Genomic DNA, 24,409 nt, shown 5'->3' with positions numbered 1-24,409 from the left:
CTCTTTCTGCAGCCACCAGCCCGTCCCAGATTCCCCCCCTCGGCCTCCTGAGAGCAGCTTCCCTTGAACATCCCAGGCAGGAGCCCTCCTCTGTTCTCTCCCCTGCCCTGCTGGATAGTAACGCGGTAAAGCAGATTTTATTCAGGAACCAGTGCAGTAGAGGAGGCGAGCTCAGTGGGAACGGGGCTCCCATCTCTAGGCAGCACGGGCATGTGGGGATGGGCAGCCCAGAAGCAGGTGGGGCCTGGCAGTGGGAGTTACTTGGAAGACTTGCTGAAGGCAGGCTGTGGAGACCAGGGACGAGGGGTGGGGGGATCCTGCTAGCAATTTAGCAGGCGCAAGAAACAGGAATTCACCATTTCACAAGAAGCAGAGACTGAGGTGTTGGCTGGGAGTTCTTCAGGGGAAGCTGCTGCAGGCTGTCTTCTGCCTCAGGGGACTTGCTTGGCCACCCGTGGTGTTCCTTGACTGGTAGACACATCGCTCGGTCTCTGCTTAGAGGTTCACATGATGTTCTCTTGCATGCAAGTCTGTGTCCAAACTTCTCCTTTTTTTTTTTTTTTTTTCTTTTTATTGTAAACAAATGGGATACATGTTGTTTCTCTGTTCGTACATGGCGTAAAGGCATACCATTTGTGTAATCATAAATTTACATAGAGTAATGTTGTTTGATTTATTCTGTTATTTTTTCCCTTCCCCCCCACCTCCCACCCCTCTTTACCCTCTATACATACTTCCTTCCTCCACTACTTGCCCCCCTCCCTAACCCTAACTCTAACCCTAACACTAACCCTTCCCTCCCCCCCATTATGTGTCATCCTCCACTTATTAGCGATATCATTCGTCCTTTGGCTTTGAGATGGGCTTATCTCACTTAGCATGATATTCTCCAATTTCATCCATTTGCCTGCAAATGCCATAATTTTATCATTCTTTATGGCTGAGTAATATTCCATTGTATATATATACCACAGTTTCTTTATCACTCATCAATTGAAGGGCATCTAGGTTGGTTCCACAGTCTGGCTATTGATGAATTGAGCAGCTATGAACATTGATGTGGCTGTATCTCTGTAGTAGCTGATTTTAAGTCCTTTGGGTATAGGCCAAGGAGTGGGATAGCAGGGTCAATGGCGGGTCCATTCCAGTTTTCTAAGGAATCTCCACACTGCTTCCAGAGTGGCTGCACTAATTTGCAGCCCCACCAGCAATGTATGAGTGTACCTTTCTCCCCCACATCCTCGCCACACCTGTTGTTGCTCTTATTCTTGATAAATCGCCATTCTAATTGGGTTGAGATGGAATCTTAGGGTGGTTTTGATTTGCATTTCTCTTATTACTAGAGATGTTGACATTTTTCCATATGTTTGTTGATTGCTTGTAGATCTTCTTCTGTGAAGTGTCTATTCATTTCCTTAGCCTATTTGTCGACTGGATTATTTGAATTCTTGGAGAAAAGTTTTTGAGTTCTTTATAGATTCTGGAGATTGTGCTCTAATCTGAAGTATGATTGGCAAAGACATTCTTCCATTCTGTAGGCTCTTTCTTCGCATTGCTGATAGTTTCCTTTGCTGAGAGAAAGCTTTTAGTTTGAATCTATCCCAGTGGTTGATTCTAGCTTTTATTTCTTGTGCTATGGGAGTCCTGTTAAGGAAGTCTGATCCTAGACCAACAAGGTGAAGATTTGGACCTACTTTTTCGTCTATAATCTGCAGGGTCTCTGGTCTGATTCCGAGGGTCCTTAATCCATTTTGAGTTTAGTTTCGTGCATGGTGAGAGATATGGGTTTAGTTTCATTCTGTTGCGTATGGATTTCCAAGTCTCCCAGCACCATTTGTTGACAGAGGCTTATCTTTTCTCCATTGCCATATTTTTGGCACCTTTGTCTAGTATGAGAAATTGTATTTATTTGGGTTTGTGTCCGTGTCCTCTATTCTGTACAATTGATCTACCTTTCTATTTTGGTACCAATACCAAGCCGTTTTGTTACTATTGCTTTGTAGTAGACTTGAAGATCTGGTATTGCAATACCCCCTGTTTCACTCTTCCTGCTAAGGATTGCTTTAGCTATTCTGGGTTTCTTATTCTTCCAGATGAATTTCATAATTGCTTGCTCTATTTCTGTAAGGTACACAATTGGGATTTTAATTGGAATTGCATTGAATTTGTATAGCACTTTAGGTAGTATGGCCATTTTGACAATATTAATTCTTCCTATCCAAGAACATGGAAGATCTTTCCATCTTCTAAGGTTTCTTTAATTTCTTTCTTTAGTGTTGTATAGTTCTCATTGTAGAGGTCTTTCACCTCTTTTGTGAGATTGATTCCCAAGTATTTTATTTTTTTCGAGGCTATTGTGAATGGGGTAGTTTTCCTAATTTCTCTTTCTGAAGATTCATCACTTATGTATAAAAATGCGTTGGATTTATGGGCATTGATCTTGTAACCTGCTACTTTACTGAATTCACTTATGAGTTCTAAGAGTTTTCTGGTGGAATTTCCAGGTTCCTCTAAATATATAATCATGTCATCAGCGAACAGGGATAGTTTTTGAGTTCTTCTTTTCCAATTCGTATCCCTTTAATTTCTTTGGTTTGTCTAATTGCTCTGGCCAGAGTCTCAAGAACGATGTTGAATAGAAGTGGTGAAGAGGGCCATCCCTGCCTTGTTCCAGTTTTTAGGGGGAATTGCTTTCAGTTTTTCACCATTTAGAATGATATTAGCATGGGCTTAGCATAAATGGCCTTTACAATGTTAAGGAATGTTCCCACTATCCCTCTTTTTTCTAGTGTTTTGAGCATGAAGGGTGCTGTAATTTTATCAAATGCTTTTTTCTGCATCTATTTGAAATAGTCATGTGATTCTTGACTTTAAGTCTATTAATATGGTGAATTACGTTTATTGATTTCCTGATGTTGAAACCAGCCTTGCATCCCTGGGATGAAACCAACTTGATCATGGTGCACTATCTTTTTAATATGTTTTTGTATGCGATTTGCTAAAATTTTGTTGAGAATTTTTGCATCGATGTTCATTAAGGATATTGGTCTGAAATTTCTTTCCTTGATGAGTCTCTGTCTGGTTTAGGTATCAGGGTGGTATTGGCTTCATAGAATGAGTTTGGGAGGGTTCCCTCCTCTTCTATTTTATGGAATACTTTGAGAAGTATTGGAATGAGCTCTTCTTTAAAGGTTTTGTAGAACTCGAACTGAGAACCCACTCTGGTCCCGGACTTTTCTTTGTTGGTAGGCTTTTGATGACTTCTTCTATTTCAGTACTTGAAATTTGTCTATTTAAATTGTGTATGTCCTCCTCGTTCAGTTTAGGCAATTCATATGTCTCTAGAACCTGTTGATTGCCTTCAAAATTCTCTATTTTGTTGGAGTATAGATTTTCAAAATAGCTTCTAATTATGTTTTGTATTTCAATCCTGTCTGTTGTGATATTTCCTTGTTCATTCCGAATTTTAGTGATTTGGGTTTTCTCTCGTCCTTCTCTTTGTTAGTGTGGCTAAAAGTTTATCAATTTTGTTTATTTTTTTGAAGAACCAACTATTTATGTTGTCAATTTTTTGTATTGTTTCTTTTGTTTCAATTTCATTGATTTCAGCTCTGAGTTTAAACTATTTCCTGTCTTCTACTACTTTTGGTGGCTGTTCTGTTCTTCTTTTCTAGGGCTTTGAGCTGTAGTATTAGGTCGTTTATTTGTTGAGTTTTACTTCTTTTATTAAATGCGATCCATGAAATAAATTTCCCTCTAAGTACTGCTTTCATAGTGTCCCAGAGATTTTGATATGATGTTTCTCTTTGTTCTCATTACCTCTCTAAGAATTTTTTTAATTTTCCTTCCTAATATCTTCTGTTATCCATTCATCATATAATAGCATATTGTTTAATCTCCCAGATGGTTGGAATAGTTTTCTGTGTTTTACTCTTTCATTTATTTCTAACTTCAATCCATTATGATCTGATAGAATACATGGTAGTGTCTCTATCTTCTTGTATTTGCTAACATTAGCTTTGTGGCATAATATATGGTCTATTTTAGAGAACGATCCATGTGTTTCTGAGAAGAAAGTGTATTCGCTCTTGGTTGGATGGTATATTCTATAAATGTCCGTTAAGTCTAAATTATTGATTGTGTTATGAGATCTATGGTTCCTTTGTTCAATTTTTGTCTGGAAGATCTGTCCAGTGGTGAGAGAGGCGTGTTAAAATCACCTTAGTATATTGTGTTATGGTCTTTTTGGTTTCTGAAATTGAGAAGGATTTGTTTGACATACATGGATGAGCCACTGTTTGGGGCATAGATGTTTATGATTGTTATATCTTGCTGATTTATGCTTCCCTTAAGCAGTATGAAATGACCTTCTTTATCCCTTCTGACTAACTTTGGCTTAAAGTCCACATTATCTGAAATGAGGATGGATACTCCAGCTTTTTTGCTGAGTCCATGCGCATGGTATGTTTTTTCCCCATCCTTTCACCTTTAGTCTATGGGTGTCTTTTTCTATGAGGTGAATCTCTTGCAGGCAACATATTGTTGGATCTTTCTTTTTAATCCAATCTGCCAGTCTATGTCTTTTGATTGATTGAATTCAGGCCATTAACATTCAGGGTATTATAGAGATATGATTTGGTTTCCCAGTCATTTGGTTATTTTTTAAATTTTATTTATTTATTTGTTTGACACAACTATGTTTCCTCCTTTATTTGACAATTCCTTTAGGATAATTCCTCCCTTTGCTGATTTGCTTCTTTGTTTTTCATCTCTTCCTCATGGAATATTTTGCTGAGAATGTTCTGTAATGCTGGCTTTTCTTTTTGTAAATTCTTTTAGCTTTTGTTTATCATGGAAGGATTTTATTTCATCGGTCAAATTTGAAGGTAAGTTTTGCTGGGTATAAGATTCTTGGTTGGCATCCATTTTCTTTCAGGGCTTGAAATGTTGTTTCTAGGTCTTCTAGCTTTTAGGGTCTGGATTGAAAATCTGCTGATATCCGTATTGGTTTCCCCCTGAATGTAATTTGGTTCTTTTCTCTCAACAGCCTTAAAATTCTGTCTTTATTTTGTATGTTAGGTATTTTCATTATAATGTGCCTTGGTGTGGGTCTGTTGTAATTTTGTGTATTGGAGTCCTATAAGCCTCTTGAACTTGATTTTCCATTTCATTCTTCAGATTTGGGAAATTTTCTGATATTATTTCATGAATAAATTGTTCATTCCTTTGGCTTTGTTTCTCTAGGCCTTCCTCAATCCCAATAATTCTTAAATTTGGCCTTTTCATGATATCCCATAGTTCTTGTAGATTCTGTTCATGATTTCTTACCATCTTCTCCGTTTGTTCAACTTTGTTTTCAAGGTTAAATATTTTGTCTTCAATGTCTGAGGTTTCTGTCTTCAGGTGTTCTATCCTATTGGATATGCTTTCTATGGAGTTCTTAATTTGGTTTATTGTTTCCTTCATGTCAAGGATTTCTGTTGGTTTTTTTTTCAATATCTCTAACTCTTTATTGAAATGATCTTTGCTTCCTGTATTTGCTCTTTTAACTGTCGATTGGTGCGATCAATCAGTGCTTGCATTTGCTCTTTCATCTCATCATTCAGTGCGTGCATTTGCTCTTTCATCTCATCGTTTGCTTCTCTGATCATTTTAATTATGTACATTCTGAACTCCTTTTCTGTCATTTCTTCTGCCATGCTGTCATTGGGTTTTATTGATGTAACATCTAGATTTGTTTGCAGCATTTTCTTTCCTTGTTTTCTCATATTGTTCAGGTATCAGAGGACCGCTGAGATATTGCAGATTTCCTCTATTGACTTACAATGTCCCTGAAGATTTCTATATATATCCCCCCTTAGCCTTCAGTAGGCTGAAGTCTTGGAGGAAGTTGATAATGCGGTGCTCCACAAGGAAGCTGCCTCTCTAGGAGTGGTGGCCTTCAGGTGGGGTATAATCTCCCTGCTAGTGGGAAGAGGTGTCTCCACTTGTTGACCAATGGTCATCCAAAGGGGACCTAGGCTGCGGGCTGAGGCAAGGCCTGTTTGGGCCTGAGTCTCTGGTTTTTACCGTCCTTGTGGGAAACCTCACCCAGCAGGGAAGACTCACCCGGTGGGAGGTCTCGCTGGTTCAGTTTCCTCCTAGAGGTTCCCCTCAATTTACAGCTACCCGCCTGGGCTGGGCTGCCTTCCTCTGCAAAGTTCCCAGGGGCCCGGTCCTACCTCCTGGGCCTGGGAGCCTCACCCTTTGCAGATGAATCTCCTTAGGCTGCCCCTCCTCAGAGAATCTGCCCGCAGGCCTGGAACCTTTGCTCCACCCTAAGCCTGTCTCTGTGCGGCTCTTCCACCAAGAAGCTTCCTAGATCCTGGGACCCTGCTCTGCACCTAATCGCCTGGCTATGCGGCCCCTCCTCTGAGCAGCCACCTGGGGCCCTGTACAATCGCTCTGAATCCCAGAGACCCGCCACACGCCTCTTCCTCCAGACAGCCGCCCAGTATTCCGGTGCGGTCACTAGGAGTCCAAGAAACTCACTGCGTGCCTCCACCTCCACCAAACACCCGTAGCCCTGGGCAATCAATCACTCTGAGTCGAAGTGACCCTCCCCATTCCTCCTCCTTCTCCAGATAACCCCCCGAGTGTTCAGGAGCGGTCGCTCTGAGTGGCTCTGAATCCACGTGACCCGCTGCACGGGTCCTCTGGGCAACCACCCGGAGCTCTGGTGCGGCCACTCAAGACCAAGCGTCCCACCACGCTTCTCCTCCAGGCAGCCCCCCCTGTGTTCAGGAGCTGTCACTTTAAGTCCAAACAACTCACCACTCGCCTTCTCCTCTGAGCAGCCGCCTGGAGCGCTAATGTAGTCACTGCGAGTCCAAAGGACCCGCCGCGCTCCTCCTCCTCCTCCTCCTCCTACTCCTCCGGGCAGGCCCCGGGGTTCAGAAGTGGTCTGAGTCCAAACAGCTCACCATGCAGCCCCTCCTCTGGCAACTGCCTGTAGCTCTGGTGTAGTCACCCCGAATCCAAGCGGCCGCGCTCCTCTTCCTCCTCCTCGTCCTCAGGGCAGGCCCCGGGGTTCAGAAGCGTCGTTCTGAGTCCAAACAGCTCGCTGCGCAGCTTCTCCTCTGGCAACCGCCTGTAGCTCTGGTGCAGTCACTCCGAATCCAAGCGGCCACACTCCTCCTCCTCCTCCTCAGGGCAGGCCCCGGTGTCCTGAGTCCACACAGCTCTCCTCGCCACTCTTCCCCTGGGCAGCCGCCGGAGCCCCAGTGGTTGCTCCGAGTCCCAGCGCTGTGCCGAGCGGCCTCCTTTACGATGCTCCCAGTTGTCCGCCAAACTTCTCCTTTTTTATGAGGACAATGGTCATGAGATGTTTCTGAGGTATTGGGGATTAGCTTGAGCATGAGGATTTTGGGGGGTGGATTGCCACAGTTGAACAGGTGCTGACCCACAATAGTGCAGTCCGTTACTTTGTCATGGAAAGAAATCACTGAGTCACCGGGCTCTACCGTGCCCACAATCCCAGAGGCTGAGGCAGGAGGATCACAAGTTCAAAGCCAGCCTCAGTAACTTAGTGAGGCCCTAAAGCAACTTAGTGAGACCCTGTCTCTAAATAAAAAAAGGACTGGGGATGTGGCTCAGTGGTTGAGCGCCTCTGGGTTCAATTCCCAGTGCACATGCACACACACAAAACCCGAGTCTTCACCTCATCATGGTGGTGTGGATATCCCCGGATGCGGATGGGGCTCCTCCTGCCTTCCGAGTCTCGCTCTGTCTACTGGACATAGAGCTGAAAATGATTGTTACATGCCGTAGTGGAGAAGTGCATCTGTCACTCGGGAGCACTTTTAAAAACATTGCAGTTTATGTCAACATGGCCGATTGCCTTGGTAATCCTAGGTTTCATTCCATGTGTGTAAAAACTGTTTTCGTTAGCTTTTTCCCTGCTGTAACTAAATGACCTGACCAGCACAATGGTAGAGGAGGGAAAGTTTATTTAAGGCTCATGGTTTCAGAGAACCAGCACCACGTGGTTGACACCAGGGCTTGCCACTATCTTGAGCAGTAACCAAGCCTCTAGGGACCTTGGTTGTAGCAGCCTCTGAGTGTCTGGGTGGCTGAGCTCATTGAAAAAACTTCCTTGGCCCCCTAGTGCAAGAAGGATTCCCCACTAGAATCATCCACTAGCCTAATTCTGCAGAGAATTTTCACTTTTACTTCCTTGAGTCTGTGTGGTCTTGCCAGCTCCTGAGATGCCCTCAGACCACCTTTCTCATTGCCTCTGGGCCAAGTCTTCAGCATTTCTTTAGTGGCAGTGATGCCTTGAACAGTTGCAATGGTGCTTACTCCCAGTTTTTCTCCCCACCTTTTAAGTCCGAGTTTTCAAATCTTTCTGCTCTGCTTTCAGCTCTTGAATATCTTAATAAACTTGTCTAAAAGCCTCCAGCATTATCCATGGCACTACCAAATGCTATGCTGTCTAGAAATTTCTCCTGCCAGATTAAGAAGTCCATTGCTTTTAAAATAAGCCTCACAGATAGTCTCAGGACATGGGAAAAATGCAGACAACTTCTCAGCCAGAACATAACAGGAATGGCCTCTAGTCCAAATTCTTCTCTGAACTCTCTTGAGCCCTGTCTTCACTGTCCACAGTCCTATTGGCGTTCTGTTCTTCAGAGCTCCCACCAGAATCGGCCATTAAATTCCACTTAGAACAATTTGAAGCATTTCCAGCTTGCCCTGCTACACATCTCAAAATTCCTCCCACCAGTTCCAAAAAGCCAAAAAACTTTTGAACCACGTGGTCAGGTTAGACAGAGCAATGACCCCACTTCATGGTATCAGTTTCTGTTTTAGTCAGCTTTTTCACTGTGACTGAAAGACCTGACCATAACAACTGTGAAAAAGGAAAGGTTTATTTGAGGGCTCACAGTTTCAGAGGTCTCAGTCCATAGACTGAGCAAACTCCATTCCTTGGGGCTCAAAGTGAGGTAGGACATCATGGTGGAAGAGTGTGGCAGAGGGAAGGAGCTCACATGATAATCAGGAAGCAGAGAGAGAGAGAGAGAGTCCACTCTCCAGATACACAATATATACCCCATAGCCATGCCCCCAGTGAACCACTTCCTCCAGCCACACCCCCACCTGCCTCTAGTTACCAGTTAATCCCATTATGGATCAATTCACTGACTAGGTTAAGGCCATAAACTCAATAATTTCTTCTCCAGACCTTCTTGCATTGTCTCACATGTGAGCTTTCTGGGGACACCTCACCTCCAAACCATAGCACAGAGGGTGCCTGAGAAGCACTGTAGGGGTAAGATTTTTCCCATCGTGGTCCAGGAGCACTGGTTTAGCAGGCTCCTGTAGCATGCCAACAGCACCCAGCAGAGTGACTCCCCTTGGTTTCATAGCAGAGCCCACCTGCCAGGCAGTATTCCATGGCAACCAAGAGGGCAGGTGCATGGTGAGTTCCAGAGGTTGGATGTCAAGTGCTCTGCTATGCAGATCCAGCAAGGTCCAGAGCTCATCCTGGGTGTGGGAGCTTTTCCTTGGGTGATTGATTTCATGTGTAGGGCTGATCCTTATGTATGCTTATTCCTCTATGCTTTAGAGTTCTTTTTACTTTTTTACTGTTAATCTCTTACTCTCAAATTCTTTATTATAGTAAATGATTCCCTATTCAAATTATTGTGTGGTTTCTCTCTCCTGTTTGGTCCCAGACTGATGGAACCATTTTTGGGAAGTATAGAGCCATGCTGCTGTGAACATCTGGACTGTGACTCTTGGTGGACGGGGCAGTTGTTTGTGTTGGGTGCACGTGGCTGGCCTGCTTGCTGGGTCACACAGCTTAGGTCTAGCCGAGGGTGGCTACTACTGGTGCAGGAAGACAGAGCCAGTGGCTCCGTGTTCCTGGCAGCACTTGGTGGTGTCTCCAGGTTCATTTGGTCATTGCTCATGGGTGACAATGGTGTTTCAAGGTTGCTTGTTTGCATTTCCCTGATGACTAGTGGTGCCGACCTTTCTTGGCATGTGGCTGTTTGGGTATCTTCTTTTTTTAAATATCTGTTAGTAAGTCATTTTTGTAAAATGGTGGGTGTTTTTGCTCCTTAATGATTTGTAGAGATTCTCAACGTGTTTGGATAGTCGTCCTTTGTCAGATGCAGGTGTGGCACATATATTTTCCCCAGCCTGGGCTTGCCTTTCACACTCCTGATGGTGTCTTCTGAGGTCACTTTTTCAGCCTTTCTTCTGTGGTGTGTGTGTGTGTTGTGTCTCCTGTTTAAAATTAATGAGCCAGTTCAAGATCAGAGAGCGTTTCTTCCCAGAAGTATACTATCATGGCTGTTCAGCTTTCAATACATGACGTCTCTGGTTTGATTGCTGGCTTGTGGCATTAAGCCCTTCTTTCCCCATGTGGCATCTGCTTGACCCGTGCTCTGTTGCAAGATGGCTCCTCACCCATTTCATTATTGTGATGTGTTTGTTGTTTGTCAGGAGCCGCATGTGAGTGGGTCCTCTGTTGATCTTTGTCTAGCCTTGTGACGGTTTTCCTTAGGTAGAATGCTTACCTTCCCTTGTAAAGTGAGCTGTTGGACTTTGCTACGAGACCAGGATGATATCCTCAAATTCCATATAAACATCTGTTTTTCCAGAACCATCCCTGGTGCAGACTGGGTTGTGTGGCCTAGGGCCTCTGCCTCCCGTCTCTGCCAGTTCTTCTCTGGGATGTGTTCTTCCTCCTGCTGTCCTCCTGAGTGGCTTCCTACCTCATGATTGGCACCTCTTCTGTAAGCATTCGGAGCACCTTTGCCACCATCACCAGCAGGCTGGGCCCTGGAAGCCTCCTTGCCAGGCTGCTCAGGATGAGGCAGGGGCTCCCTCGTGCACCAGAGCAGCACCAGGCCCACAAGGAGATTCACATGGGAAGTTGGCCACACAGCTATGGAGCCAGACAGTCCCCATTCTGCAGTCAGCAATCTGGAGACCCAGCTGATGGCGTAGGTTCCAGTCCCAAAGCCACCAGCCTGAGACATGAGCACAGCTGGTGTCCCTTCCACTCCAAGGCAGCGAAGCCTGACAGAGCTCCAGCAGCCTCGCAGGAGGAAGTCCCCTCAATGGCAATCCTGTCCTTTGATCGCTTTAGGCCCCTTGGCTGAGTGACTGACGCCAGCCCCTTTGGGAGGGCCATCCACTCCACTCAGTCCACCGATTCAAATGCAGTCTCACCCCTCAACACCTCACAGACGTGTGATCCAGCATCTGGGGGTCCCCTGGCTGGGCCATACAAACTGGTACATAAAATCAGCCACCACAGCACAGAGTTGCACAGGCTCCTGTGCCTCTGGGACTGACTCTTGGTCCTGTTCAGCAGCAGGGAGCTGGATGCCAGGCTGGAGTTGCCACCCGGTAGATCTGGGCCCCTCCAAGGGTCTCCCTGGGCACTTACTTCTGCTCCATGATTGCTTGGGAGGGCACCAGGGTGGCCTGCTTGGCTCACACTTGGAAATTCCTTCCCTCTGCTCGATCCAGGGGCAGATCCAGGGTTCACGGTGGCTACAGCCTGAGAGTTTGGGTGGAGGGCTGTCTTCTCTAAGAAGGGAGCAGTGGAGGCCAGTGGTCCTGGACCTCGGCTTCCTCAGTCTCATGGAAGATGTACCTCTGGCGTGTCTTTCCTCCGGGAGGCCCAGGGCTGTGCCAGTCTGGTGTTGGGATGGGGTTGGTTGTGGGGAACACTGCTCTTCTTTGGCGCAGACCACATGTGACCAGGAATCCATTTCCCATCCCTGCCTCCTGGCTGGTGTCTCTTCGGCATCCACTCAGGGAAGGGGATGTCAGGGGAGGGGACTCCTTAATAGAAGGTGAGGGTGGTCTGGGGCGACTGGCTCGTGCTGCCCTCTCCACACTTGGTTGACTCTGTCTGTACACGTGGTGCCCACTGGGTGGCCTGGAGTAGCGCCACCAGGGACGCTTGTTGAAATGCAGGCTTCTGGGCTCCAGCCTCCTCTACCAGAATCTCAGTGGGACGGAAGCCAGGAAATCAGATTTTGAAGAGGCCTCCTGGGAGATCCCGACACTTCCCAAGCTTGAGAGCCCCTGTGTTCAGGTGGAAGGGACCCCCACGTTGTTTGCTCTGTGTTCCCGTGATGCTCTTCTGTGTGATATGAGACTTTTAAGATCTGTGAGGGCGACTGTGGAGCAGGCCACAGACCCCAGGCCCACACACTCCCCGAGTCCCTGGGTCTGGAATTTTCACCTGCCTGGGTCCCCCTGTCACGTCATACTTGCCCTTCAAGGACCAAATACCACATCCTCCACATGGTGACCGACTGACTTGGACTCTTGCCAGTCCTGTCCAGGGGACGTGGGTCCTGGGACATGCCCTGGCTGTGTGCTGTGGTCCTGGGGCTCTGTCTGGCCCCAGGGTTGGTCCTGGCTCTATGCTCTGCACAGTGGACTGCTTTCCTTTCAGATTCAAGAGGTGGTCCCCCGTCATCTTGAATGGAACTTCCCAGACTGTCCCTCTGGTTTTCTAGTCCTTGGGAATGTGGCCTTCCCATCCCTTTACCTCTGTGGACTGTAGCTGTGGTCAGGCTTAAGGCCAGGTCTTCCCACCAGGCCCAGGAGGGTGCCGGACCCTCCGTGTGCTGAGAGGCCAGGACTTTGACTTCAGGGTTTCCTTCAGACAGCCCTTCCTGCCCAGAAGCTCAGCGTGTGTGGCTTACTTGTTCCACCTTATTTTAGAGTCAGTGCCCCTTCTGACCTGCACACTGACCTCTGGGGCATTAGGAGAGGCACAGGACACACCCCTGCCCTCCAGGCCTCCCAGCTGGAGTGACACAGTGACCCAGAGGCCAGCAGGTGGGAGCGGGCTGCTTTCGTCTCCAGGTCACGTGCGCTGCATGTTTACTCCAGCTCCAAGGCGCTGGATCTGGGATTACATTGCTCACAGGCTCTGGAGCAGCGCCTGGACCCACAGACTGCTGGGTGAACTCTGCGTCCACTTGGGGCTGACCAGGCTCACAGCCTGAGCCAGGTGTGTTTGGAAGTGAGGATTCCGTGCAGAGATGGTTCCCGTTCATGGCTGTGTCCAGGTACAGCAGAGTGGCATCTGCTAGGGTCGCCTGCCTCCAGCCTGGGGACACACTGCTCTTTCCAGAAGATGCAGTTTCAGTTCTATCTCTGCACCTCCCTGAATTCACTTGTTAGCAAAAGCTCAGTCCTTGTCCCCCGTGTCAATCCAATAAGGAGAACATGATTTTCAGAAAAAGGAAAAAGAAGCTTTATTTCTTTGCCAGTAAAGGAGAAACATGGGATCTGTCCCCGAGCTGTGATCCTGCCGGTCAGGAGGAAGACAGAGCCTTTGAAGGGCTGCGTTCTGGGTGTGCCACACCAGGGCGTCATTCACTTGTGGCCCTGAGAGAGCTGTTTCTTAGCTCTTCTGCTGTTGGCCGCTCCTGAGGTCTGAAGGAAGGGCTTTGTTCCTCCGGTGTGTGCGCTCGAGGACTACAACGCAGCTGGGCTGGGAAGAAGGGTGATCTTGTCTTCCCAGGGTGAGGGAGGGGGAGAAAGAGAAGAGAAAGTAAACAAAAAATAACTAAAACCAAGCCACATGTGGGTTTTAAGATAATCTGCAGTGGCAGGCCGGCAGGGGCGTGTTCCATGCGTGACTGGACCCTGTCGCACCCCTCAGTGGACGATGGGGTGCCTGATCCCTTGATGGAGGACACAGACTCAGAGATGCAAACCCTTTATGAACAGGATTCCAGGTGTGACTTTGGAGGTGGTGTCTGGGTCACTCCACGTTAGGCAGAAAAGATAGTCCAGCTGCTCATGGCAACAGAGGCACCCAGCTTTGCCAGCTGGGCTGGGCTCCCGCTCTGACCCTGGGCTGCCGTTTGGTATTCAGCCAGAGGCCAGCGCGGTGAGTGCGTGACTGTCCGTGCTTGGGAACTCGGATTCACAGGAAGGGTCTTGAGAAAAGGTCGGCTGTGGGGAATGACAGTTTGAGGTTCACTGTTGAAGCCACCTGTCAAATCAGAGCCCGATTGTCCAAGAAGGAAGCAAAGTCGGAAGGTCTCATCCTTCTCTTGCATTTAGTTTTGTGTTTCTCTCTAAAATATAGGGGAGACCGTGGTTTGGTCTTCACGCCCTGTGACCTGCGTATCCTAGCCAGGTGGGGAGATGATCTCACAAGGAAGAAGGGGGCATGCCCAGCATCCCGGGGCACAGAGCAGAGGGGTTCCTGCTTCCCTTTGCCTCTGGCAGAGCTTCCTCTGGGGTCACAGTGAACTCCAGCTGGACAGGGAACCTGCAGGGACCCTGAGCAGAACAGGAGTGTGGCTAAGTCTGCCTCAGGAGAAGGTCCCTGAAGAGTGAGCTGGTTCTAGAATGCTCTGTGATTGCTTCATTTCTTTCTTTTTTGGTCCCAGGGATTGAACCAAGGGGTGCTTAACCACTGAGCTATACCCCTTGTCCTTTATAATATTTAGAGACAGAGTCTCCCTGAGTTGCATAAGCTGCTAAGTTGTTGAGGCTGGCTATGAACTTGTGCTTGATTTTCCTGCCTCAGCCTCCCAGACTACTGGGGTTACAGCTTCATTTCTTTTAGAGTGAATATATTTAGAGTTTTGACTTAATGAAAATTTGAGGGACTCTGTGCATCAAAATGACCCCCTGTCATTTCACTCCGCCAGTTTCTTTTCTTGCTGGCCCTTCTGTACTCTCACCCAAGATAATGGGTCCTAGCCATTCTTTTTAACTCATAGCCACTGAGTGGGGGTTGATGGGCTTCCTCATTTCTGTTAAGTTCTTGAGGCAGCATCCATTCGCTCTGCTCCACAGACAAGGTGAAGTGTCAGGATGAGAAGTTGGACTGTTAATTCATGAGTTCGGGACACCTCCTTAGAAAGCTGTGAGGTGCAACCCATTAGACCCGCAAGGATTCTTCGCCATTGGCATGTGGTCACCACGGGGGGGGCAGGTGAATCATGCTGGGCCTGTTGGCTTCACTGTACCCGTTTCACAGATGAGCATAGTGAGGCGGGAGTGGGGTGCACATGCTCAGGGTCACACAGGTAGGTGGCAGAGTGGCACTACAGATGCAGCAAGTGGTGGGGACCTGCCCGTGAGGTGTGGGGACCTGCCTGTGAGGTGTGGGGACCTGAACACTGTTTCTTCCTTCCTAGTGATTGCTGAGAGACAGAGCCGTCCTTTTTGGTGAACGAGTCGGTCCCGGAACCCAGTCGCGTGGAAAGTTGTATGCCGACAGTCCTTCATGACGGATTTCCTCTCAGCTTCTGCCCTGTGACTCAGCTTTCAGACCAGATAGTCTCCAACCCAGCAAAAAGTGAGTTGCCTGCTCTCTCAACATGATAATGTTAGTATGCACGATCCTGAACTTGAGAAGAACAGCCGAGATCAGGGCAAAGAAGGTGAAAGAAAACCAGATGGGAGATGAGAGAAAACAGTGTAAGAAAACGCATCGCAGCCAGCCCTGGAATTCCCAGGCTGTCGTGCCCGTCAGACACGCCGGGCTTCCTTGGGAGTGGGGAGTCGGGCTGAGAGTCTGGTGAGTGGTTCCCAGCCCTGCAGGTGCTTCCACCCTGGAGGAGCTGGAGGGCAGGACTGAGGACCTGCTGAGGTCCTGGTCCCCTCACCTGCGGACAGAAACCCAGACGCCCATAGCTGGAGTGCTGGCCAGCTGCAGAGCAGACCTCTGCCCAGATGCCCTGCACTCTCTCTCTCTGGTGCCATGGCCAGAGTTGCTGGCCGCCTTGCACCTGCCTGCTCACTATGCTGCTCCTCTTCTGGATGCAGTGGGATCCCAGGCTTCGTAAACAGGGGCCTCTCAGCCACCTGCTCCTGCACACACAGCTTTTAAAAATTACCTTGATGCTTTTAATTGTACATCCTGCGGGGTCCAGGGTGAGAATTTGATACTGGTATTCACTGTGTAACGACACCAGGGTGATTAGCATTTCCATTTCCTTAAACGTTTATCGGTTCTGTCCTGGGAGCGTTCGCATTCCTTCCTCCTGGTTTTGGTGAACACACACTCGGCTGGTGCGAGCTGTGGTCACCCCACTGTGCTGTGGAGCACGCCCCTCACCTCGCCGTGTCTCTCAGTACCTGCTGTCCCACCTCCCGCTTCTGAGGGCTGACGGCTTGGTCTTGTTCCTTGCAGATGGCTCAGCAGAAGTTGAGACTGTTGTACGTGGGCCTGCTGTCCGTGGGAGCGCTTTGCTTGTATTTCAGCATGGCTCCTTATAAAGAAGAGCCGTTTGTTTTCAAGAAAACATATGGGACATTCCTTCAGCTCCCAGATATCGATTGCAGGCAAGATCCCCCCTTCCTCGTCCTGCTGGTGACTTCATCCCACATGCAGGCGAGTGCGCGCACGGCCATCCGGAAGACGTGGGGGAGAGAGTGGACGGTGAGTGGAAGGCAGGTGAGGACCTTCTTCCTCCTGGGCACCACGGGCAACCAGGAGCAGACGAATGCGGTGGCCCAGGAGAGCTACGAGCACGGCGACATCATCCAGAAGAACTTCAAGGACGTCTACTTCAACCTGACCCTGAAGACCATGATGGGCTTAGAGTGGGTCCACCACTTCTGTCCTCAGGCAGCGTTCGTGATGAAGACAGACTCGGACATGTTTGTCAACGTCCACTATCTGACCGAGCTACTGCTGAAGAAGAACAGAACCACGAGGTTTTTCACTGGCTTCCTGAAGCTCAATGAGTATCCCATCAGGAGGAAGTTCAATAAGTGGTTTGTGAGTAAATACGAGTACCCTTGGGATAAGTACCCACCTTTCTGCTCCGGCACCGGCTATGTCTTCTCCAGCGATGTGGCCAGCCAGGTGTACGATGTCTCCGAAAGTGTCCCGTTCATTAAGCTCGAAGACGTATTTGTGGGGCTCTGCCTGGCCAAGCTGAGGATCAGACCTGAGGAGCTCCACTCCCAGCAGACGTTTTTCCCAGAAGGGCTACGCTTCTCCACGTGCCGTTTTAAGAAAATTGTGGCCTGCCATTTTGTCACACCCAAAGAACTACTGACCTACTGGCATGTCCTGGAGACTTCCCAGGAAGATTGCCCAGAGGTCTGAGTGGAGCCTGTGGCATGTGGGTCCAAGCGTTTGGAGGGCACTGCTGAGAATCCTCGGGGGGAGAGAGGGAGAGAGGAGAAGGGGGCGGGGCCCTGGGGACGCTGCTCTTCAGGCCTCCACACCCAAACGAGAACCAACGTGTGCTTCAGAGAAGTCGCCCCGCAGTCCAGACCCCGCCTCCCGAGCACGTCGGTCCCTGCTGAGCACCTGGTACACCGCATGTGCTCATTTCAGGGATCAGCGTCCCCGGGAGAGGTGGACGCGATCCTTTCTATTTTACAGATGAGGAAACAGCAGCCAGAGAGGCACAGCCTCTTGTCCCAAGGTTTATAGCCAGCAGAGGCTGACCAGGAGTGAAAGCTGAGCAAGCTTCTGGTTGGCGCCCCAGCGGGGTCCCCCGTCCCTGGGAGAAGATGGTGTGGTAAAGGCGGAAGGAAGCCGGGCAGCTGCACTCTCACCCGTTCCAGAGTGCCCTGCACCTCCACTCCTGGTCCCATGCTTTCCAGTGCTGAGTCAGATGCCGCAATTCCTTATGTCCCCCGGCATGGCTGAGCCGGGCACCAAGTCCTCATCAGGGACTCGGTACTCAGCCCAGAGTGCATTCCAGCTGGTACGCATGCCTGCGTGCTGCTGCCTGCACCACCTTCAGTGGAAATCGACTTTACCTTCAGAGATTAGGCTCAGGAGCCGCTGCCAGGTCTGGCTGCTGCAGGCTGGCCACACCGCTGACATCTCCAGGGAGTGTGAGCCTTCGGGGCACCCGGTCTCTTGGCTGCAGATCGCTGGGACAAGCCATAGCCCTGGAGCACTTTAGAGCTCTAGGTTAGAACTGAAGGGCAGCTGGATGTGCCAGCTTCTAGGAACTTTCCAGGCATTTGCTTGGCCCCATGGCAAGCTGCTTTCAAGGGCCCCATATATATAAAACACCGAAGTCTCCCTGTGTCCACATCCCCAACTGACCCCAGCTCATCATCACTGAATTTCTCACATGACCAAGGACCGACTGAGTCCCCTGGCTGGAGGGTAACCTCCCATGCTCTCTCCCCCAAGGTTTGTGTGAGCCGATTTTGCAGGATCCCATGAAGAAAAGGCATTTCTCTGTGGGACTTGTCATTCGGCCACCGTCAGTGATACACAGTGTCTTGCTCCTTATCATAGGAATGGTTGCTTTTTCTTCTTAACTTTTTACTTTACCAGACTTTAGACCGCTGCGAAGCTGGCAAAGGTTGGCCCAGGCTCTTACTGGCACTCAGGAAACCTTCTTGCTGTACAGGGGTCTGGAGGATGCTCCTTGCGAGGGCCTGGTACCCTGTCCAGTGCAGCTTTTCCTGTGTCTGGCTCGTGCTGTGGCCTCGCGGATGGTTCCTCATCCTGGCTGCTCTCAGCGGCTGGGCCGCGTTCAGAAGAGCCTCCTTCTCAGGGCAAACTGGAGGGATGCTGTTGTTTCTGGGGCCCAGGTTTTGCCAGAGCCCTGGCCTCCGGTTCCTTAGGACCAGCTGCCTCTGGTTGGGTAGATGATGGTGCTTTGAGGTGAAGCGCTTTGTCTGGCAGGAGGCTGGGCCTGTGTTAGTGGTCCACCCTGTGCAGTATGTGTCTATGGCCATACTGTGTCTGGGTGACCTGTGATGGAGGCCGGTGTGGGTGGTCCAGCACCAACCCGCGGCCCTTGGCAGCGGGGACGGGTGAGGACAGGTGTGGGCTCCTTCCACAGCCTCCTGTGTTCTTAAAGGATTTTCTGCAAAACCGTCTTTTCTGTTTCTTTATAGTTTTCTTTTTTTCTGTAGAGAAAGATGATTCCCTGATCTGGAACTTAAAGGGAGCTTCGTGCTCACTTGGTCCTGCTCCTCACTTGTGCAGGATGGGAGGGAAGCTCAGAGGGACCCAGGGGCTGGCGCCAGACATTGCAGCTTGCATGCTGTGGGATGCAGGCTCCAGGGTTCATGTCCTTACCTGAGAGGAGGACCGTGGGACAGCCTGGATCAGGGTGGAGAGGCTGTGCTTTCCCAGTGACACCCAGCGTTAGTTTCCAGTGGGACTGGATGTACTGTGGCTTCACTCTCAGGCATCCAGAGAGGAATGGTTTTGAGAGCAAAAACCATTTGCCTGGGCCTTGGATGTTCTGCCTCATCCGAATGCTCACCATAACTGCACGGGCAGCTGGCCTCCAGATTCTGTGGTTTGTAGGTGAGGAAGCCGAGGCAGAGGGAGCGGTAGGACACCTAGCTCGAGGGTAAGTAGCCAGAAAGTATTGGAAACAGGACGTGATCCCACACCACAGTGGGCCACCGTGTGAGTCACAGCACTGCCCTGGGTCTCCCAGGCTGTCAGCCGGTCCCTCCCAGAGTTCTGGGGCTGGGGGCTCATGGCGTTGGCTGCTCCACCCACACTACTGGGGATGCTTCTCAGACACCTCTGGTCACCACACGCCACCCCCAGAATCTGCAGAGGCCTGTGGGGCTCCAGGGCCCGGTGCCTCTGCTTTTGGATTTGAGTCCCAGCTGGTCTCACCTGGAGGCTGTGCCTCCTGCCCTGGACCTCGCTCTCCTCTCCTCCACGCACATCCCCTCTGCCGGATCAGCCCCCGGGCACACAGTCCAGCTGTCCTTCCCCATCTCACACAGCAAGGCCCACTGCCACCTTCCCTGACCTTTCCCTCCAGCTGCGGTCTTTGGGTCCCTGTGGTCAAACCACGCAGGTTTTGGCGCCCACTTCAGCCTCCTGTTCCTTCTCTGTGTTGGGAAGTCCCCTCTGGTCAGGTTCTGCATCCCACACTCACCCCAGCTTCGACCTTGCCGGACTGGCCTCAGTCCTCCTCTGACGGCACCTGGCGGGGTGCTCACTTCCTGGACAGTTCTGGGCACCAGCTTCCAGGATGCCTCCCGCCCCTGGCTCCCGCCGTCCTGCCGTCCTGCCTCCCGTCTCTTCTGCTTGTTCTCCTCTGGCCCTGGCGTCCTGGGCTGGAGTCTGCAGCTTGGCCTGGCTGCCCTTTCCCTGTCTACACTGGGTCGACACGGGACCTTGTCTTGCGTTCTAAATGTCCTCTGATGTGTTGGTGGCACCCGACTGGTCTCCAGCCAGGTCTCCTGCTGCCCTTCAATCTGTCCTGTTCCCTGTCTGCCTACCTTTACATGATGAGCAAAGCCGCCAGCCAGCCCCTTCCCTGTGGCCTTCCCTGTCACAGTGCGTGACTCCAGGCTTCCCGTGGCTTCAGGCAAAAGCCTGGGAGGTGTCCCGACTCTCCTGCTGGGCTTGGGAAAGGCTGCAGGCTCTGCCTTCACAGCGTCCGCCTGATGCCCCTCCACCACTGCCACCCTTGCCCACTGCCACCTCTCACCTACAGTCCTGCGGTGGCCTCCAGCCTGGCCTCCCAGCCTCTGTCATTTCATTGCTTTAGTCTGTTCCCAAGAGCATCCAGCGTGAATCTCTGAAAAAGTAGATCAGAGACTCTGCTTGACCTGAATGTGTTCCCCAGAGCCCCCAGGTTGGATGCAGAGCCCCCAATGCAGCAGTCTCAGGAGGCAGGGCCCAGCGGAGGCGGTTAGGTCCCGGGACCTCCACCTGGCGAGTGGATTAGTGTCGTTATCGAAGGACTGGGCTGTTTTGAAAGTGAGCCTGGCCCCCTTGCTTGCTGGATCTCACCTCCTTTTGCCCTTCCACCTTCCCCTGTGAGACCGTGCGGCACAGAGGTCCTCTCTGGATGCCGGAGCATGCTCTTGAACTTTCCAACTTCCAGAATCATGAGCCAAACATCCTTCTTTACAAGTTGCTCACTCTCAGGTGTTACTTTATAGGAACACAAAATGGACTGCGCCAGAGCACCTCACTCTTTGCTCAGAGCCCCCAGTGGCTTTCCATCTCCCAGCGAAAGCCACATCCTTCGTTATCTGCCTCTGTCGTTCCCTGACCTCGACCCTTGCTTTCTCCCCTCACTCGCTCTGGCCTCTGCTGTCCCTGAGCAGGAGGCCTGCTCCAGCCACGGCAGTCTCTGCGCTCCTCCTTGAACCTGCACCTCGGGTCTCTGCACTGACCGTTCCCTCCGCCAGGAACTCTTTCCTCAGATCTTCTCATGGCCCCTCGAGTCTTCAGCCAGATGCTACCTTCTCCACGAGGACCACCCCGACCTTGAGAAATCGCCACTCTCTCTACCCCAGGTCTCCTTTGTGTTTTCCCTTTGCCTGTGACAATTTCCAGCGGGGTGCATGCCAGTTAACGTGACATACCCGTTTTGTTTCTGGCTTGTGGTCTGTAAGCTTTGTGGCTCTCTGCTTTCCTCGCTGGCACACCTTGGGTTCTTGGATGGGTCCTAGCACAGGACAGATGATGACATCCATTGAGTGGAACCAAATCGACCTTCATGGAAGGCGTTCAGAAGGGAAAAGCCAGGACGGCAGGACGGGAGCCAGGGGCGGGAGGCATCCTGGACTTGTCCTCTGGAAGGGGAAGCCTCACACATTACAAGGCAGGTAGAGGTGCGTGGCCAGATGCATGCCTGACTTCCAGCCCCATGGCCCACCATCTTGCCTCAGCCACGCCCTGGGTGAGCCCTGCACTCCCGCCTTCCTCTCTTTGATGATTTATTAGCAATCGGCCACTTTTCCTCAGCGTATGGGCTCTAAGTCCGGGAGGAGAATGACACTAAACAATGGCCCTGGAGTTCCCCAGATTCTCCAGCCTTCCTGTCCCTGACATGTGGGCCCGGTTCACACTCCCTATGCCTGCAGGTGCTGATAACTGGCATGAGGGAGAAAGCACTTTCAAGCGACAGTAGGATTTGCCATGCTTCTCGGCTTGAGGAGGCTTTGAGGTCTGACCCTGTCTCCTTACCTTATGCATGGGAAGCCTGAGGTTTGGGAGTTGGTGCCTCAACTCTGTGCCCAGGGGCAGTGCAGGAGACTGGACCTCCTGGTCCTTGTCCCGGCACAATGGCTACCTTGTTATACAACTTTTATAAAAAAATTCATTCCTACTTGACTTAAAACAAGCCGTAGCCGAACACCATGCTGGGTAAAAAGAGAGGAATGAAAAATCCAAGCCAACAGAAACTCCTAGATCCCTCTCCCTGGGTTTTGTCCCTCAATTCAGACATTAGCCTGTCTAACATCTCCTGGCTCCCAGCAGGGAGGTGCCAGCAGGCCACAGTCTAACACCAAACTCAAGGCCTTCCTTCCCCAAGCCCAGGCTTCCCCCACTCTGGGTCTCAGGAAATGTCCTCACTGCAGCCCTGTCCACTCAGCCCAAGTCATCCTTGCACTGTCCTGCCCCATCACCTTTCCTTTGCCCACGTCTGATGTTGCCAGCTCTGTGGGTTTGACCTCTTCTCTCCTTGTCCACTCTAGACCCTGGTCTAGGCCGCCATCTTGGTTCAGCTGAACTCAGGCCACATCCCTCTGACCAGTCTCACAAGTTAGATCATGTCGCTTTCCAATCTGTCCTCCACTTTACCTCCAGAATAATTGTGTGTGTGTGTGTGTGTGTGTGTGTGTGTGTGTGTGTGTGTGGTGTGTTAATGGCAAGACTCTGTCACTGAGCCAGCTCCAGAGCAATTTTTGGAAACATCAAATATAATAAGAAAACTCAGAGACCCAGGGAAGCTGAGCTCTTGGCCCGGGCTTTGTCCTGAGGGCAGAGCTTCCTGGCCTCGTGAACATGAAGGCCTCAAACCTACAGGCTGCAGGGGAGCGAATGGGGTGTGGCAAGAGCAGCAGTGTCCCCGCTTCTGATGTCACCGCCCATTTAATAAACTTCACGGTGACCTCCGTTTGCAAAGTTAACTTCAGTCACACCATCATGAGTGGCCTGACAGGCCAGCCCCAGCTCCTGCTGGGCATCCACCACTACTGCTCCAGCTGTGCCGAAAGCCTGGCACAGAGCCATCATGAACTTTGATTAATTGATTTTAAAAGCTTTTTATTCCCCTGAGTATGATTATTTTTGTGCAAAAAATTACACACATACTTACTTTGGTTTTTAAAATAATGTATTAATTTTTTTCCTCAAGTTTAGACTTCAGCTAACAAAAGGAAAATATAAAAGAACTCTGGGTTTAGCAAGAGTAAAGTGCATTAAATGTACTTACGTGCACAAACCCAATCTCAGTTGGAATAAATGAAATATACCGTGGCAAGGACAAGCTCTTGGGTATCTAGAATTTAGTTTGAGGCTCCAGTGTGATTCTGGGGGCCCTTCATCCCCAGGATGGTGTTGTCTGGAGCAGCCTGCACGTGCTGCAGAATCGGGCCTGTGTCTGAACTTTAGCTCTCTCACCTACTGCCTGGAGAGCCAAGCTACTTAGCTTCTCCTTACCTTGCTTTTCAATGCTTTGACAGGAGTGAGGGTCAAGCTGAGGGTCAAGGCTGTGGGTTTTGCAAAAGAGCTTTCACTGAGTGAATGTGCAATGTCAAGCCCACGATGGGGCCTCTGTTCGGCTGGAAGAGCAGGCATCTGCTCAGGGCCTTTTCGGTGGACAGATGTGGTCAACCATGTCCACACTGCTGTCTCACTGAAGCCCCAGTGGAGGGTTAGCTTGACTTGGTAACTTGCCCAGGGGCTCGGACGTGGTGGACATAGCTGTCGGCCTGGCCTGTTGTCTCCGGGAGCCCTCTCCTTTCCTGGAGCATGTTGGCTTGTCTTCCCCCAGAAGCCCAGGGCTGGTCACCTGAGGGACTGCCATCTTGTCCCTTGTCCTGGTTGCTGCTACCTCTTTCCCACCTGTGTCGACGGGAGTGTCATCCTGCTCTCTCCTGGTCCTGTTTGACCTCGTAAGGTTTGGCCCTGGGCCGTCTGTGGCTTCCCGAGAGCCACCCTGTTTAGCCGGGTCCTCCCCCGTCCTGTCCTGGCTGGCCGAGTTCTGTGGTGGCTGGAGTTTCCCTCCGTTGGCCTGAACAAGTGTCTGGCTTCAGAACACGGACCCCTGTGTGCAGCCCCTCCAGCTGTGCTCACCTGCAACCCTCACATAACAGGACACGCAGGCTCCAGGAGTCTGCGAGAGAGAGAGAGAGAGAGAGAGAGAGAGAGAGAGAGAGAGAGAGAGAGAGAGAGAGAGAGAGAGAGAGAGAGAGGTGGGGGAAGGGGGGAGAGAGAGAGGGAGAGAGAGGGAGAGAGAGGGGAAGAGAGAGTGAGAGAGAGAGCAAGAGAGAGAGAGAGGAAGCGGGGGAGAGAGAGACAGAGAGAGAGAGAGGGAGAGAGGGGAAGAGAGAGCAAGAGAGGGAGAGGAAGAGGGAGAGAGTGAGGGAGTGAGGGAGGGAGGGAGGGGGGGAGGGAGAGAGGGAGAGAGTGAGGGGGGGAGGGAGAGAGGCCGGGCGCTCC

General features: G+C 50.5%; 1 protein-coding gene across 6 annotated transcripts in view; it reads left to right on the top strand.

Moving 5' to 3' along the window:
* Positions 1-20,776, top strand: part of B3GALT5 (beta-1,3-galactosyltransferase 5) — a 53,088-nt gene extending 32,312 nt beyond the window's left edge. For all 6 annotated transcript variants that reach the window (XM_079154934.1, XM_079154931.1, XM_079154930.1 and 3 more), the window contains 2 exons: positions 15,183-15,343; positions 16,181-20,776. In XM_079154934.1, the coding sequence (XP_079011060.1) occupies positions 16,181-17,104 (924 nt within the window). In that variant the 5' untranslated portion in view covers positions 15,183-15,343 and the 3' untranslated portion in view covers positions 17,105-20,776. The remainder of the gene's footprint in view (positions 1-15,182; positions 15,344-16,180) is intronic.
* The last annotated feature ends 3,633 nt before the right edge of the window (positions 20,777-24,409 follow it).

The sequence above is a fragment of the Sciurus vulgaris genome, assembly GCF_902686455.1.
Source record: "Sciurus vulgaris genome assembly, chromosome: 10".
In the NCBI taxonomy this organism is placed as follows: Eukaryota; Metazoa; Chordata; class Mammalia; order Rodentia; family Sciuridae; genus Sciurus; species Sciurus vulgaris.
Note: the sequence above shows the minus strand (reverse complement) of the source record. Positions and strands in the feature narration are given on the sequence as shown.